At 34.8% G+C, this 12793-nt stretch overlaps 1 protein-coding gene across 8 annotated transcripts in view; it reads right to left on the bottom strand.

Moving 5' to 3' along the window:
* Positions 1-2023: 2023 nt before the first annotated feature.
* Positions 2024-12793, bottom strand: part of sand (potassium two pore domain channel sandman) — a 185972-nt gene continuing 175202 nt past the window's right edge. For all 8 annotated transcript variants that reach the window (XM_088242930.1, XM_088242927.1, XM_088242931.1 and 5 more), the window contains 3 exons: positions 8660-8749; positions 8418-8550; positions 2024-2404 (listed from right to left, as the gene is read on the bottom strand). In XM_088242930.1, coding sequence (XP_088099056.1) covers positions 2336-2404; positions 8418-8550; positions 8660-8749 — 292 coding nt within the window. In that variant the 3' untranslated portion in view covers positions 2024-2335. The remainder of the gene's footprint in view (positions 2405-8417; positions 8551-8659; positions 8750-12793) is intronic.

A 12793-nucleotide genomic window follows, 5' to 3' on the forward strand; every position in this document is an offset into this window, starting at 1 on the left:
TCTAATGATGTATTCGACCGGATTTAATGATAGTACCGTAGGTGTTTTCTACAAATTGAGAAATGCCATTATTGTGATAGACTATTTTCAGAAGGTGATTATTACAGTTTTTTGTAGAAAAGCGATCTCGCTGTTTTTAGCAGAACATTGACTGCGCCCTTGAGGTGATTTTCACAAAAATGGCGCTATATAAATTATCCAACTTTATATACATAGAATTGATCTTACTGTACCTAGTAACACCAATATCTATTTTTTTTAAATTGTAGACTGGCTGCTTTCTACATAACTACGTTAAAACATTTTGGTGTAAATTTTCATTTTTAAATAAATATTTTACGTCGATCTCTTTCATGGTAGGCAAACTCGCTAGCCATTTGACCATGAGGTGAAAAAAAAAAAAGTATAAAGCAAATTTAAAACCATTTTTATATTTTATAAGAAAGTTTTTTTTATTATTATTTCACCATTATATAAATATTTTTCACACATAAATAATTTAAGAATCCTCATCAATAAGATTTTTTTTAAATTTGCATTTAGGAATACTCTTCATATGTTCCAAGGAGGTTTGAATAGTCTTAAAAATACAACTTACATTATTTAAATACCACTCAAATATTTTATTATTTGTTTTCGCTTACTAGCATCAGCCAGATTTCGATTTACTTTCAGAAATAGTTTTTGTTTCCTGAAATCTTAATTTATGGGGAGGTTTAGGCAGAGAAATAATATTTGTATCTTTCACCAAATGTTGTGTTAGAGGGAGGAATATTGACAGTGATATTATCTTTTGCCCCTGATATATATGAAGGTATTGGAAGCAAAGATAGCAACCTCCAAAAAAAGTTTTTTTTTGGTTATGATGTCATTCTGTAGTTTATCAACTTTTTTTAAATTAAAATCATGAGTTGAGTTGCAAATGTAGTTTAAAATCATACTTCTGATTGTTTGAAAATAGTGGTAAGTAAACATAGCAATATCCATCAGCCATTTTATTCGACGAATGAAAGTCTTAAGATTTAAATTTTCAAAATGACCTTGCCATACAAATATTAAGAAAGTTTTTTAATTCGTTTTTCTATTAACACTTTGTATTCCGGAGCCGTGTAAACACATGATAATATAACCACGTAATGTGTCCCGGTCCCGTGTTTTCACGTGGTTTACCAGCTGACTAAAAAGTGCATTTTATTGACATCTAGTGACTTTTATGAGTCCTTTTTTGCTGCTGGTGAACCACTTGAAAACACGGAACCGAAACACAACGCGTGGTTATTATAATCATGTGTTTACACGGCTCCGGTACAAAGCACAAAAAAGGAATGAGACCCTGTATACGTGCAAACATTGCAATGTGGCTCTCCATAATGGCCAATGTTGGCATACGAAAATGACTTATTAAATTGTTTAAAATATATACAAGAAGTTTTAATTTATTTAACCCAGTATTTTCATGATTATGATACTTTTAAGAAACCCTTCACAGAACATAAAATTTCACAAAAATGGGCCGGGCACATAGTGAATTATATATTTTTTTTTTATTTTATTTTTTTTTTTGCACCACAACAGGCCAGGAGGCCTAATTACAGTGGTGAATTACATCACAGAGCACCCAGGCTTGAGAAAAATCACATTTTAATTTTTGTGTTCTCACCGGGAATCGAACCCGGAACCTTCCGTGCGTGAATCAAGCTTCTTGACCATTGCACCACGGAGGCCACCTATATGTGTATTCTCGGACGGTACTCAAAGTGTTAAAGCTTATTTATTACTATCTTAAAGTTTAAGTTCAGTGAAAATAACTTTTCTAACATAAAAACTCTCTTTGGCATTGGTGTAGCAGTTTTTGTTATTTTTCTCAAAAACACCAAAACGGGAGTTTGCTATTTTTGTTTCCAATGCCCTCATATATTCAAGTCCCTGAGGAATAATTTTGTTCATCTACAAATCCATATTTCAAATAAAGTTTTCAAATCTAATTTGTGGTTAAATTCATAAATGTAAATTAAAACAATAATTTCAGTTACAAGATTTACTTTGAAGATTGATAAGATAAATATTTACAATTCCACTTTAAAACAAATGCCTACTATTTTTACAGTAACCTAAATATTATTATAGTTCAAATCATTAACACCACTTCATTGTTTTATTGAATAAGTATTTTCTTATATAAATATTATGCTTAATCATTGTTTTACACCCACAGCAAATCAAATTTCAAGTTTTTTCAATATGCACACTTTATTATATTTAAATTCACCTTAAGATCGGTATTTTTAATTAAACTAATTTTCAAATATTGTGTTCCTACGTTGTGACACCAATGTCATCTATTGCACCGGAAAACTCTTCGAAGTCCTCGTTTAGCTACACCCATTTTGTAAATAACTTGCTCCTGAAAAAAAAATACAATTAGATCAAGTTTCCTAAATTCTTAGGGCCTTACTAATAAACTTGGCATAAAGTTACGCCCAAGTATAGTAAATCATTTTGAATGGGAATACCATCCTTATTCTACCACTATAATAAGGATGGTATTCCTTTCCAAATTATACCATTATACTTGGGCGTAACTTTTTGACAAGTTCATTAGTAAGGTAGTATAATTCGGATGGGAATACCATCCTTATTATAATAGTAGAAAAAGGATGGTATTCCAGTTTGAAATTTTCCACTGTACTTAGGCGTAACTTTAAGCCAAGTTCATGAGTAAGGCCCTTTAAATATAGAGTATTGCGCCCCATGTTTTTAACATATTAGACCCTGAGTTAATGATGTCTGCCAGTTGCAATACATGTAAGATAAAAAAAAAAAAAAACCAGTCGATAAAAAGTAGACCTTTTAATATTTTGTAAATTGTATATTTGAGAAAATATTTTTTTTTGTTATGTAATGTAGATTCATGTTTAAATTTTAAGGATTACCGGCATTCATTTTAACTCTTGTATGCCCAATTTATCTAATTCTAGCTTAAAACATTTTTTGATTGATGTTTTTTTATGCAAATACTGGGAAAAGTACGAGTAATTTTTTTAAAAAAAATCAGTTTTAATTTTTTATTTTAGTTCATTTGGATAATATGCCTCATTGCGCATTCAAAGTTTAACGAATACAAGAATGTAAGAAAAACAAGAAATTACGATTTTTATAAAAATCATTTTATATTATAATGAAAGTTGCGGAAACAATATTATAACTTTAAATAAAAAGAAGTATGCAATTATACCTCTTTTTACAATAAATTATAATTGCTAGTTTGTAAATAATATAATAATCTTGAAAATCATATTTATACACCGATTGTCGGTATGTAGCAGATCGTCTACATTGCGCATTGTAGGGTTTATTGTTTTCGTAGCATCTTTCAAAGAAAAACATATTAAACAAAAAGGGTCCCGCTTAGCTGTGTTTAGACACAAATCCCTAGCTAGGCGGGGCCAGAAACAACGAACTTTTGTACATTGTAAAACAGTGATACATTATAAATTGAAAAACAAATAACTAATAAATAAAGTTGAGTCTCTCTTCATATAAACATTTTCAAATTCGTCTTTTTTTTTTTCATTAGAAATATAACAAGTTAATGTTTTAATTCTGGAAATAAGCTGTTTAATAAATCAACTCGATTAAATAATATTATACGATCAAATAAAATACTAACAGTTTATTTATTTGAAAAGTTTATATATATATTTAAAACTTGTAAACCCGGGAGACGTTGTCCTGCCCGAACGTTGGAAAAAGACTTTTCATTGATAAGTAGGTACCTAGATACTTGTTTTTGATTACATTCCAAAACTAAAAATTTTAAATATTTAAAAAATATTGAATTTAAATAGGTACTTTTTGAATTCCAAAAACATAAAATACATATTTTTTCAAATATGGCATTTTTTTTGCAAATGTCAAACTCCGGTCGTCTCACCAACAAAAGGGTGTACTTATGTAGGAATACGATTTTTTTAAAGGTATTGAATTCAATATTTTTTAAGTGTTACGAAAAATCCAATAAAAAGAAATAAATGGGGAGAAATTATAAAGAATCTGATTGAGATCCACAAAAACCAAATACTGTTAGTAAACATTCAAAAACAAACCTTTTTTATACACAAAAAAAAACAACATCTTGCCATTTTTTTGCAAATGCATTCTCCTCGGATGCAACCGTGGTAGATCGTGAATAAAACATTTATGCTCCTAATTTCTTTTTTACATATTCGATTGAAGATTTTAATACCTGCGAACACGCACAGCTCAATTTTTTACATTTTTCTGAAAACCGCACGTAAATCGGCTAAGCTGTTTAGGATAAGTTTGGTGACAACACGCGTACAGAGGAATTATATATATAAAGATGATGCATTTCGATAATATTGAACTGCGGGGAATTTTTCATTCTGCAAACTATCTTATTACCTTACGCGGCTTGAGCTTGCATTAAACTATCAACCAGCGGTCACTGTTGTATAGTTTGTGTTCAATTTGAATACATTAGATTCAAATACTTTTTATTAAAAAACTTTACAAATTTAGGGGTCAGTGCCAAACAAGCTCCTGACATACAGCCTGTGTAGATTTTTTGTGTTGGGTTCCCATAAATGAATTCCCCCCCTTTACGTCTAGGTTTTTGAAGCCGGGTAACTGAATGCACGAGAGTGCTTTCACGTATATTACTAAATCTTCTCTGCGAAGCCTGAGTCCTAAAAGTATCGGGCTATAAGGTGAAAAGCGAGCGCTTTTTATCCTCAGGTTTAACGAAAGGTTACCAAAGATGCTGCTTCTTTCGTAATACAAAGCATCACATTCATGTTATATTATATATTTATGTTAAAGAGATTAATTATCTGCACTACAGAACCTACATGTAGAAGTTTTAAAATGATTCATTCGAGCAAAGTGTTCAATCTGCAGTACCCTGCAAAAGCTCCGGTGATGACCTGTACTTGATTTTGGCTGAGCTTACTAGGTGTATGTGTGCTATAATGAGGCCTGTGCCTTTTGCGCTGTCTGTGGTGCAAAATTATATTTTTTTTTACATGAAAGAAACGAATTAAAAATTAACCAATCTCGTAACCCCACCTCTACCCCCCTCCCTCTCAACTCTACCAATTCTTCAATATAAGATTTAATGTTTTTTAACTAAGCTTAGTACATGTCTAGACATGGTGGAGTTCGCATCTCTATAAATCTACAGTTGATTTATGTATTTTTGGAAATACTGTTTATACACTACGGTGATGGTGAAGGTGGAGGAGTATTTTAGTATTTGCATGTTGGTGTAGTGAGTGTCCTGACAAAGAGACGGGTACGTCTCGAAACTGGTAGACTAAAAAAGTCAGTAAGTAGCTTTACACTTATGTTTACTAACATTAATTAAAATGTTTGACCACAAAGTTAATGCTTTAAACATAAATAATAAGCCAGCAGTCTTTGCAAGCATACCAATCTTCCCTACATTTAAACCTCTTCTCATGCGCGTACGCTGATTATTTTGACTATTGACATGTCCATCTTCGAGTATATATTAGACTTGATTATCCCATGTTATTTTCGGCCTTCCTCGTTTTCAGCATCCATCAACATTCGCATCGTAAACCCTTTTAGCTGTTCTTTCGCAGTCCACGCATGTCTAAACCAAAGCAGAACTCTTAATTTTGCCAATAAAACATGTCTCAGCCTTACATAATATTATGCATAAAAAAACTCAATTTCAGTACTTTGCATACATAACAAAAACATTATTTTTTAAAATTTTCTATTACTAATATTATCATACGTTTTTCAAACTGTGCCGTATAGCCACGAGAAACATTTGCATCAACACATCAGACACGACAAAGGCGGTCGTTTTCCTCTTGTCTATCTTTAAGGGCTTCTTCGTTCCTTTGCGATAGTTAAAATGTAGTAGAAATGAATAAATGTAAACACAGTTAAAGGCTTTTAACGCTATTAATAAAATTTCCACCTTTATACCTGTATGAATAGGTAAGATTTGAAATTCTGGCAGCAATGCTCTCCAAATAGAATTCTTTCCATTTGAGGTAAATTTCTAACCGTAATCTGTTTCTTCAATCCTCCTTTCTCCCAGCAAACATCCCTTCTTTAAGCGTTTATTAGCGAGTTGGTTCTTAATAGATTCCATTTAGGGGTGCACTCACACCCCTTGACCACCTTTACTGGAGTGTTCCAAGTAATTAGAGGGTAGTAGCTGAATTAGAAGTTGGGATTATCCCACTTCAAATAGAAATGGACTAGTGTGATGTTATGGGATATATTTATTGATTAATCATTCAAATTGAGGTTGCTTTAAATTAAACGATAATTGCCTTGAACTTCGTCAAGTCCTTTCGATTGATCATTGTTTGACTAAGTACTCAGATTTAAATTTGCGGCGACAGAGAGAGGAAAACCTTTTTGAGAAGGAAATATGGGAGTCTAGGCATTTGCAGGGCTTATGACCTGTCATTAGCCGGCTTTAGTGGCCACTTTACGCATTGTGTAGCATTTACCATTCTGCTTATGTTAAAACATCCACACTTCGTCAAATTTTCCATCTGTTGACTTTTATGAAGTAAAGAAGCTGAAACCTTTATCATGTTGGTGAGATTCGTCCGGCTGAACCAATTTACCTACTAGGCAACGCCTAAAAACAATTCCCCATTTTTTTTGCTTCACCTTTTACCAGTTAATTAATTCAACAATGTTTTGAGTATGTCCAAAAGTTTGCAAACAGGCTGGATTTCCTCCCTTGGGAGTAATTTAAATCTTAATTTGTTGCAACAGAGGGGTAAAACATTTTTGAGAAGGTTTTAAATATAGGCAAAATAGTGAATGTTACACAGTGTCTAAAACGGCCACTAAAACCAGCCAGTGACAGGTCATAAGCCTCGTAAATGTTCAAACTTACATATTTTCTTCTCGAAAATATTTTTCTTTGCTTTTGAAACAATTTTAGATTTGAAAAAACTCCATAGGAAGGAAATCCAGCCTGTCTACAAACATTCCGACATACTTAAAACATTGTTGATTAAGGTGATTCTAGACTTTTCAACTCTTAATTTTTACTTATAAATATGTACATCTACTAACTGCATCTAATTAATTATTGTCGGTTGTGAATTTTTACTAAGAAATATAAATGTTCATGGAAGCAGAGAGAGAGAGGAGTAAAGTAGAGTTGGAGCTATACAATGTCTTCTCCGTTTTATGTACTTTTTATTTAATACAATATTATTTTGGTACGTATATATATTTACATATTTATACACACACAATTCTGGGTTTTTTATCCCAAGGGGGAGTAGGTATATTATTAATTATAAAAAGTAATTTGCTTTAATACTTAACCTCAATATCAAATACATAGATGGCGCTCCAAACGCGCTAGCGAAAGCTTTCCCTGTTTCATGACATATATACTAAAAACCAAAAAATGTCACCGATATGGATATTCGCTAATAAGCGGAATGGGGAATGTTGTAGAATTCTACATAAAAGTGGCCACTTGAACCCAACCTATGACAGGTCATAAGCCCTGTAAACGCTCGAATATCCATAATCTTGAAACAAAAATTCTACCCATCTCTGTAGTGATATAAATAATAATTTTATTTAATATTTAAATTTTCATATATTTATTTTTATAGAATTTAATTATTTTTTCCCGTCTCCTCCTGCATTCATAATAAACTAATGTGAAATCTGTAATTGTTCTCACGTTTTTTAATTGTTCTTTTTTACCTTTTGTTCATATAAAGACTGTATGATTTCCTTAATAATAAATTAACGAAAATATAAAGTATGTATTAATAGATGGCGCTTTTATAACTTTTATTGAAAAATGCTATTTTAAGGTTTATTTTCAATAGAAAATTTTCTTACTTTTTGTTTTGTACACTTCTTTGTGAAAAGGACCTAAATTATATCGTTATGGTATTTGATACAATAAATATAGTGTAAAGTTTCCGCAAACCAAGTTTTGTACATTTTCCATCGAAAATTAACGTAAAAATGGCATTTTGAAATAAAAATGATAAAAGCGCCATCTATGTATAATTAATTTCACATTTTCATTTAGAATCACCTTAATCTAATAAAAAGTACTAATAAGAATAATTAAAAAGTACAAGAACTAATAAGAAGTACAAAAAATTAAAAAATGTTTTACCTGGTAGGTGAAATGGTTCAGCCAGATAAATCTTACCCACATGATGAACGTTTTAGCTCTTTTACTTCACAAAAGTCGATAGATGAAAAAGCTGAGGAAATTTTGATATTTAAACAAAGGCAGAATGGTGAAATGCTCACAGTTCATAAGCCCTTCTCCATCCCCTTCTCAAAAATGTTTTTTTTCTCGATTTGCAACCAATTTATAATATTTTTTGTGTTCAAATTATTTGAATATTTACCTGCATAAGGTTGAAGCACATGGCTATAAGTGCCATTCCGAGCATCAGGTACATGGAGCAGAAAATAAAACTTAGGTCTATTTCTTTCGCTGCGAAGATCTTGTTTCCTGGGACGATGTCTCCAAAGCCAATACTGAACAAAACAAGGAATAACCTTTTGATAAACTTGCGAATAGATTTTCAAGGAACGCGAAGTTTCCGTATTTTAAATAAATCTCATTAATAAATACTTGAGCTGTTACCTGCTCAAAGATATAAAGCAGAAATATGACCCGTCTACGTAGTTCCACGATTCCCATCTTCCGAACAGTACGGCTCCGAACAATATGTATCTAAAAATATAAATACATTAAAGTTAATAGGGAAATATCACATACTACGCATACCGAGAAAAATACATGAAATGGATTTTTAAAAAAATATTGGAAAAATGTTTTAATTTATAACTTAAAAAAAATATATAAAAAAAATATGTCTGTAAAAAAACGCGATACGTTCGGCATTGATAATTATGACGTCAAGATTTGTGACGATGTTGTATAAAAATTTCAAAGTTTTTTTAAAAAGTTCAAAATCAACATGAATCGTGACGTATTAGGGTCGTGGCCAATGCAATGGCCGTATACGTGAGAATTCATTATTAAAATTTAAAAATATTTTTTATGCTACCAATAAATGGTAGTAAAAATAAAGTTTTACTCGACAGTATTTTAAAGACACTTATTACTTTAAAATTGTAAAAAAAATGTATTTCCCTAAAACACTAATAACTAACTAACTAACTAACTAACCATCACGCCATTTTCCCGGAGGGGTAGGCAGAGAGGATAGAACGCCACACCACTCTGTCCTGGCACACTTCCTTTGCTTCCTTCACATTCATACATCTTCTCATGCGCGCACGTCGATTATTCCGACTTTTCACATGACCACTTTCAAGAATTTTTTGTACTTGATCATGCCATGTCTTTCTCGGCCTTCCTCGACTTCTACAACCAGACACATTCGCATCATAAATCTTTTTAGCCGTTCTTTCATCATTCATTCGCTCCACATGACCGAACCATCGCAAAAGACCTTTCTTAATTTTGTCGATAATGCTTAACTCAGCCTTGCATTCTGCTCTAATTTCGACATTAGGGCACCTATCATACATTGTTTTTCCGCACATTCGCTTAAACATTAATACACAAAATAAACCTTTTTGAATGTTACATGAACTAAAGTAGGTGATTCTTTTAAAATTTTCCTTCTTATTTCGAATCTACTTTCCAAATTGTTTCAGCAAATGAAACTTTAGAGTAAAACGAGTTAATCATTTTAGAAATCGAAATTTTAAGGCGCGATGTAAGTTCATAATCTCGTTACTATCCACAGTTATTTAATAAGATTAGATTCGTCAGAATTAGGAAGCGAGCATTGTGAAAAATTGCTTAAAAATGTTTATTTTTAAAACTAAAAAAAAAACATATATATTACCAACGTCCATTGATTAACTATCAAATAATTTTTAATAAAGTTTATTATATATGTATTATATATATATATGTATAATAAGCATTTTATACTTAGTAAATTCAAACTACCTTTTCCTTCTCTCCACAGTTTTTTTATACTAGTACTATTTTATACGAGTACTCCTACAAAATTCAACGTTTTTGTGTTATATTCAGTGCACGTTGCTCTTAGCTTCTAATATCAAGGGTCCTAACAGTACTTTTGTTTTGTATTTTTATATAACCACCATAGTGAAGTTGTGTAGTAAGATTTGCATGCTAGTGTAATTATCATCCTGACGAAGAGACGAGGACGTCTCAAAACCTGTAGACATATTTAAGTTGGTAAGTGGTTACACACAAATATTTACTAACATTTGTACCAATAAATTGCAGTTAACGCAATATATTTTATGTACACTTATTTTAACCAACACAGGAATAGCGCCCAGGGCCTCAAACATGGTGGGCTTATGTGCCGACCGCTGAACTTTAAGGTTGACTTATCTCCCCTCTTGATTTTCTTACTCAGGATTTTTGTCTGAGAGTTACCATCGTGACAAAAGCACTAGTCCAGGATTCTGGTTCTATTTCACACACAAAATTGTGTTCTTAATCCACCCAAACACTAAGAACAAAAAAAAACAACGATTCGTTTTTGTTTAAAAAGCTTTATTTTTTTTTTTACATAATATTAATGAGGAATTCCAGCTCAACCCGGAATTTAATTTTAAAAATGTTTTCGTGTACACGTGAATATTTCAAAATTTTGGAGTGGATGAAATATCTCAAAAACGCACGCAAAAATAAATAAAAAATGTAAAAAATAGTATTTATTTTAAAATCGTAAATAATGACGTCACTCCTTATATCTACGTGCAGTATTTCCAGTTTCCGCTTTAAAGCCCCGGCACCTTGTAAGGAGCGTTTTGACTATAGAAAAAAATAGTATAATTTGTATAATTTGACATTTTAACCAGAGATTATGTCAACTTTCTAGGTTTTTCTAAATCGAAACGTTCGTAAAAACAACCATTACATGGAAATAAGCAAATTACGATCAACTTAATGAAGTAATCAAAGCAATATTCCATAGATTCTTGTCAGTTTTGTTATTGATTGGAGAAATACAACTTACCTCGGTCAGTGAAAGTAAGAACGCTAACCGTTTCATGACCTCACTACTGAAAAGTGACACACTGATTATAGTCATTTGGCGCGGTATTTGATAAATGTAACTTTAAAAAATCATATCCTTGTAAAAAACGCAAAAAAAAAATAAAAATATATGTTTGCTTAGTTAAATAGTACTCTAATAGAAAAAAAATATAGAAATAGTGGGATTCCTCATTGTACATTAACGGGTGTTCCGGACGCGTAAAATCGAATAAATTAAAATAATACATTAATTAGAAAGGATCCCCGGTAAATGTATAGAACTGATGGCTGGGCTCTCAATAAAGATAAAATGGTCACTTTCGAGCCTGGCCTCAGTATTACCGGGGAAAAATAGCTAGGTTAAAATGAATAAAATGTACAAAAATATATTATGTAAATGTCATGTTGCGCGCGTCGCGGCTGCCGACGAAATGGCCCGTACGGGCATTGAGCGCCCGTATTTACGCCACCTGCGGCCGGCGGCATGTAGCGAGTGGCGGGGAAAGATTACCCCCACCACTCCGAGGCAGCCGGCGCGGGTGGGATGGCCGACTCACGGAGCCCGACGCGCACCGCTTTATAAGGCGGTCAATTAGAAATATTAAAGCAGTTGAGTTCCTAACTCTGAACAGTTCACACGTGTTTTATTCCGTTCTCCGTCCTGTTCGCCTTCCTGCACTTCGCTCTTCGCTCCGCTCTGCCTGCTGACTGCCTTCGCCTCTCTGCACCACTTGGACCGGGTGGAAAGTCCTTTTCAGGGCTATTGAGGTTGACTTGCGGTCGGCGCAGCTGTGCTCCTACCTTCCGACTTTGTCTTTGGCTCTGTCTGGGAGGGCGGCTTCCCACTTACGCCGGGAAGCTTGACTGCGGCAGACGCGGGTGACGAACCGGCGAAACTTTCATCGTGGTAACGCGTACGTTACATTTGGTCCTTCGGAGCTAAGGATCGTCGCCAGTGGTCTCCAGTCTACAACACACCTACAGCATGCCGGTCAACAGATCGCCTGTGTCGACGCGTTCGGGAACGCGTCGAGACGCCGGCACGGAGCACGAAGAGGAGCTTCAGGAGCCCCAACCGGGGTCTGTACGAGCACATCAGGAGGAGCCCCAGCCAGGGCCTTCACACGACTGCCAGGAGGAGCCTCATCAAGGACTTCTGGAGGAACAAAAGGACTCGGACGAGGAATCCGCACCCTCGGAGCGGTCCATCTCATCGGCGACATTTCGCCGACAGATGGAGGAACGCGAGGCACATCACGAGAGGCAGGTGAGCAGCCTCAACGAGATCATCGCCGCGCTGAAGGCCGCCAACGCGAGAGAGGACGCCAGACGAGACATGGCAACCCCCCTCACGCCCACCATCGAGAGGGACCTCACATCGCACGGGACGTCGGAACCGGCTCACAAGCCGCTGCCGCTGACGTCAGACGCGTCTAGGACCGACGCAGCCCTCAGTACGAGGGAGGCTGCCGCCGCACGCCACGCCACACGCCACGCCGCTGATCCGGAGGATACCGGAGCGGCGTACATCCAGCAGCCGAGCCACTACGACAGCAGCCGGGCGAGAGACGGGGCCGCTTGGAAGCGCCCTGTCACCGACGCGGAAGCAGCCTTCAGCACAAGGGAGGCCGCCGCCGCACGCCACACCACACGCTACGCCGCTGATCCGGAGGACACCGGAGCGGCGTACATCCATCCACCGAGCCACTACGACAGCGGCCG

This window comes from Micrasema longulum, unplaced genomic scaffold (assembly GCF_059751315.1).
Source record: "Micrasema longulum isolate JH-2025_06_02 unplaced genomic scaffold, ASM5975131v1 h1tg000177l, whole genome shotgun sequence".
NCBI lineage: Eukaryota > Metazoa > Arthropoda > Insecta > Trichoptera > Brachycentridae > Micrasema > Micrasema longulum.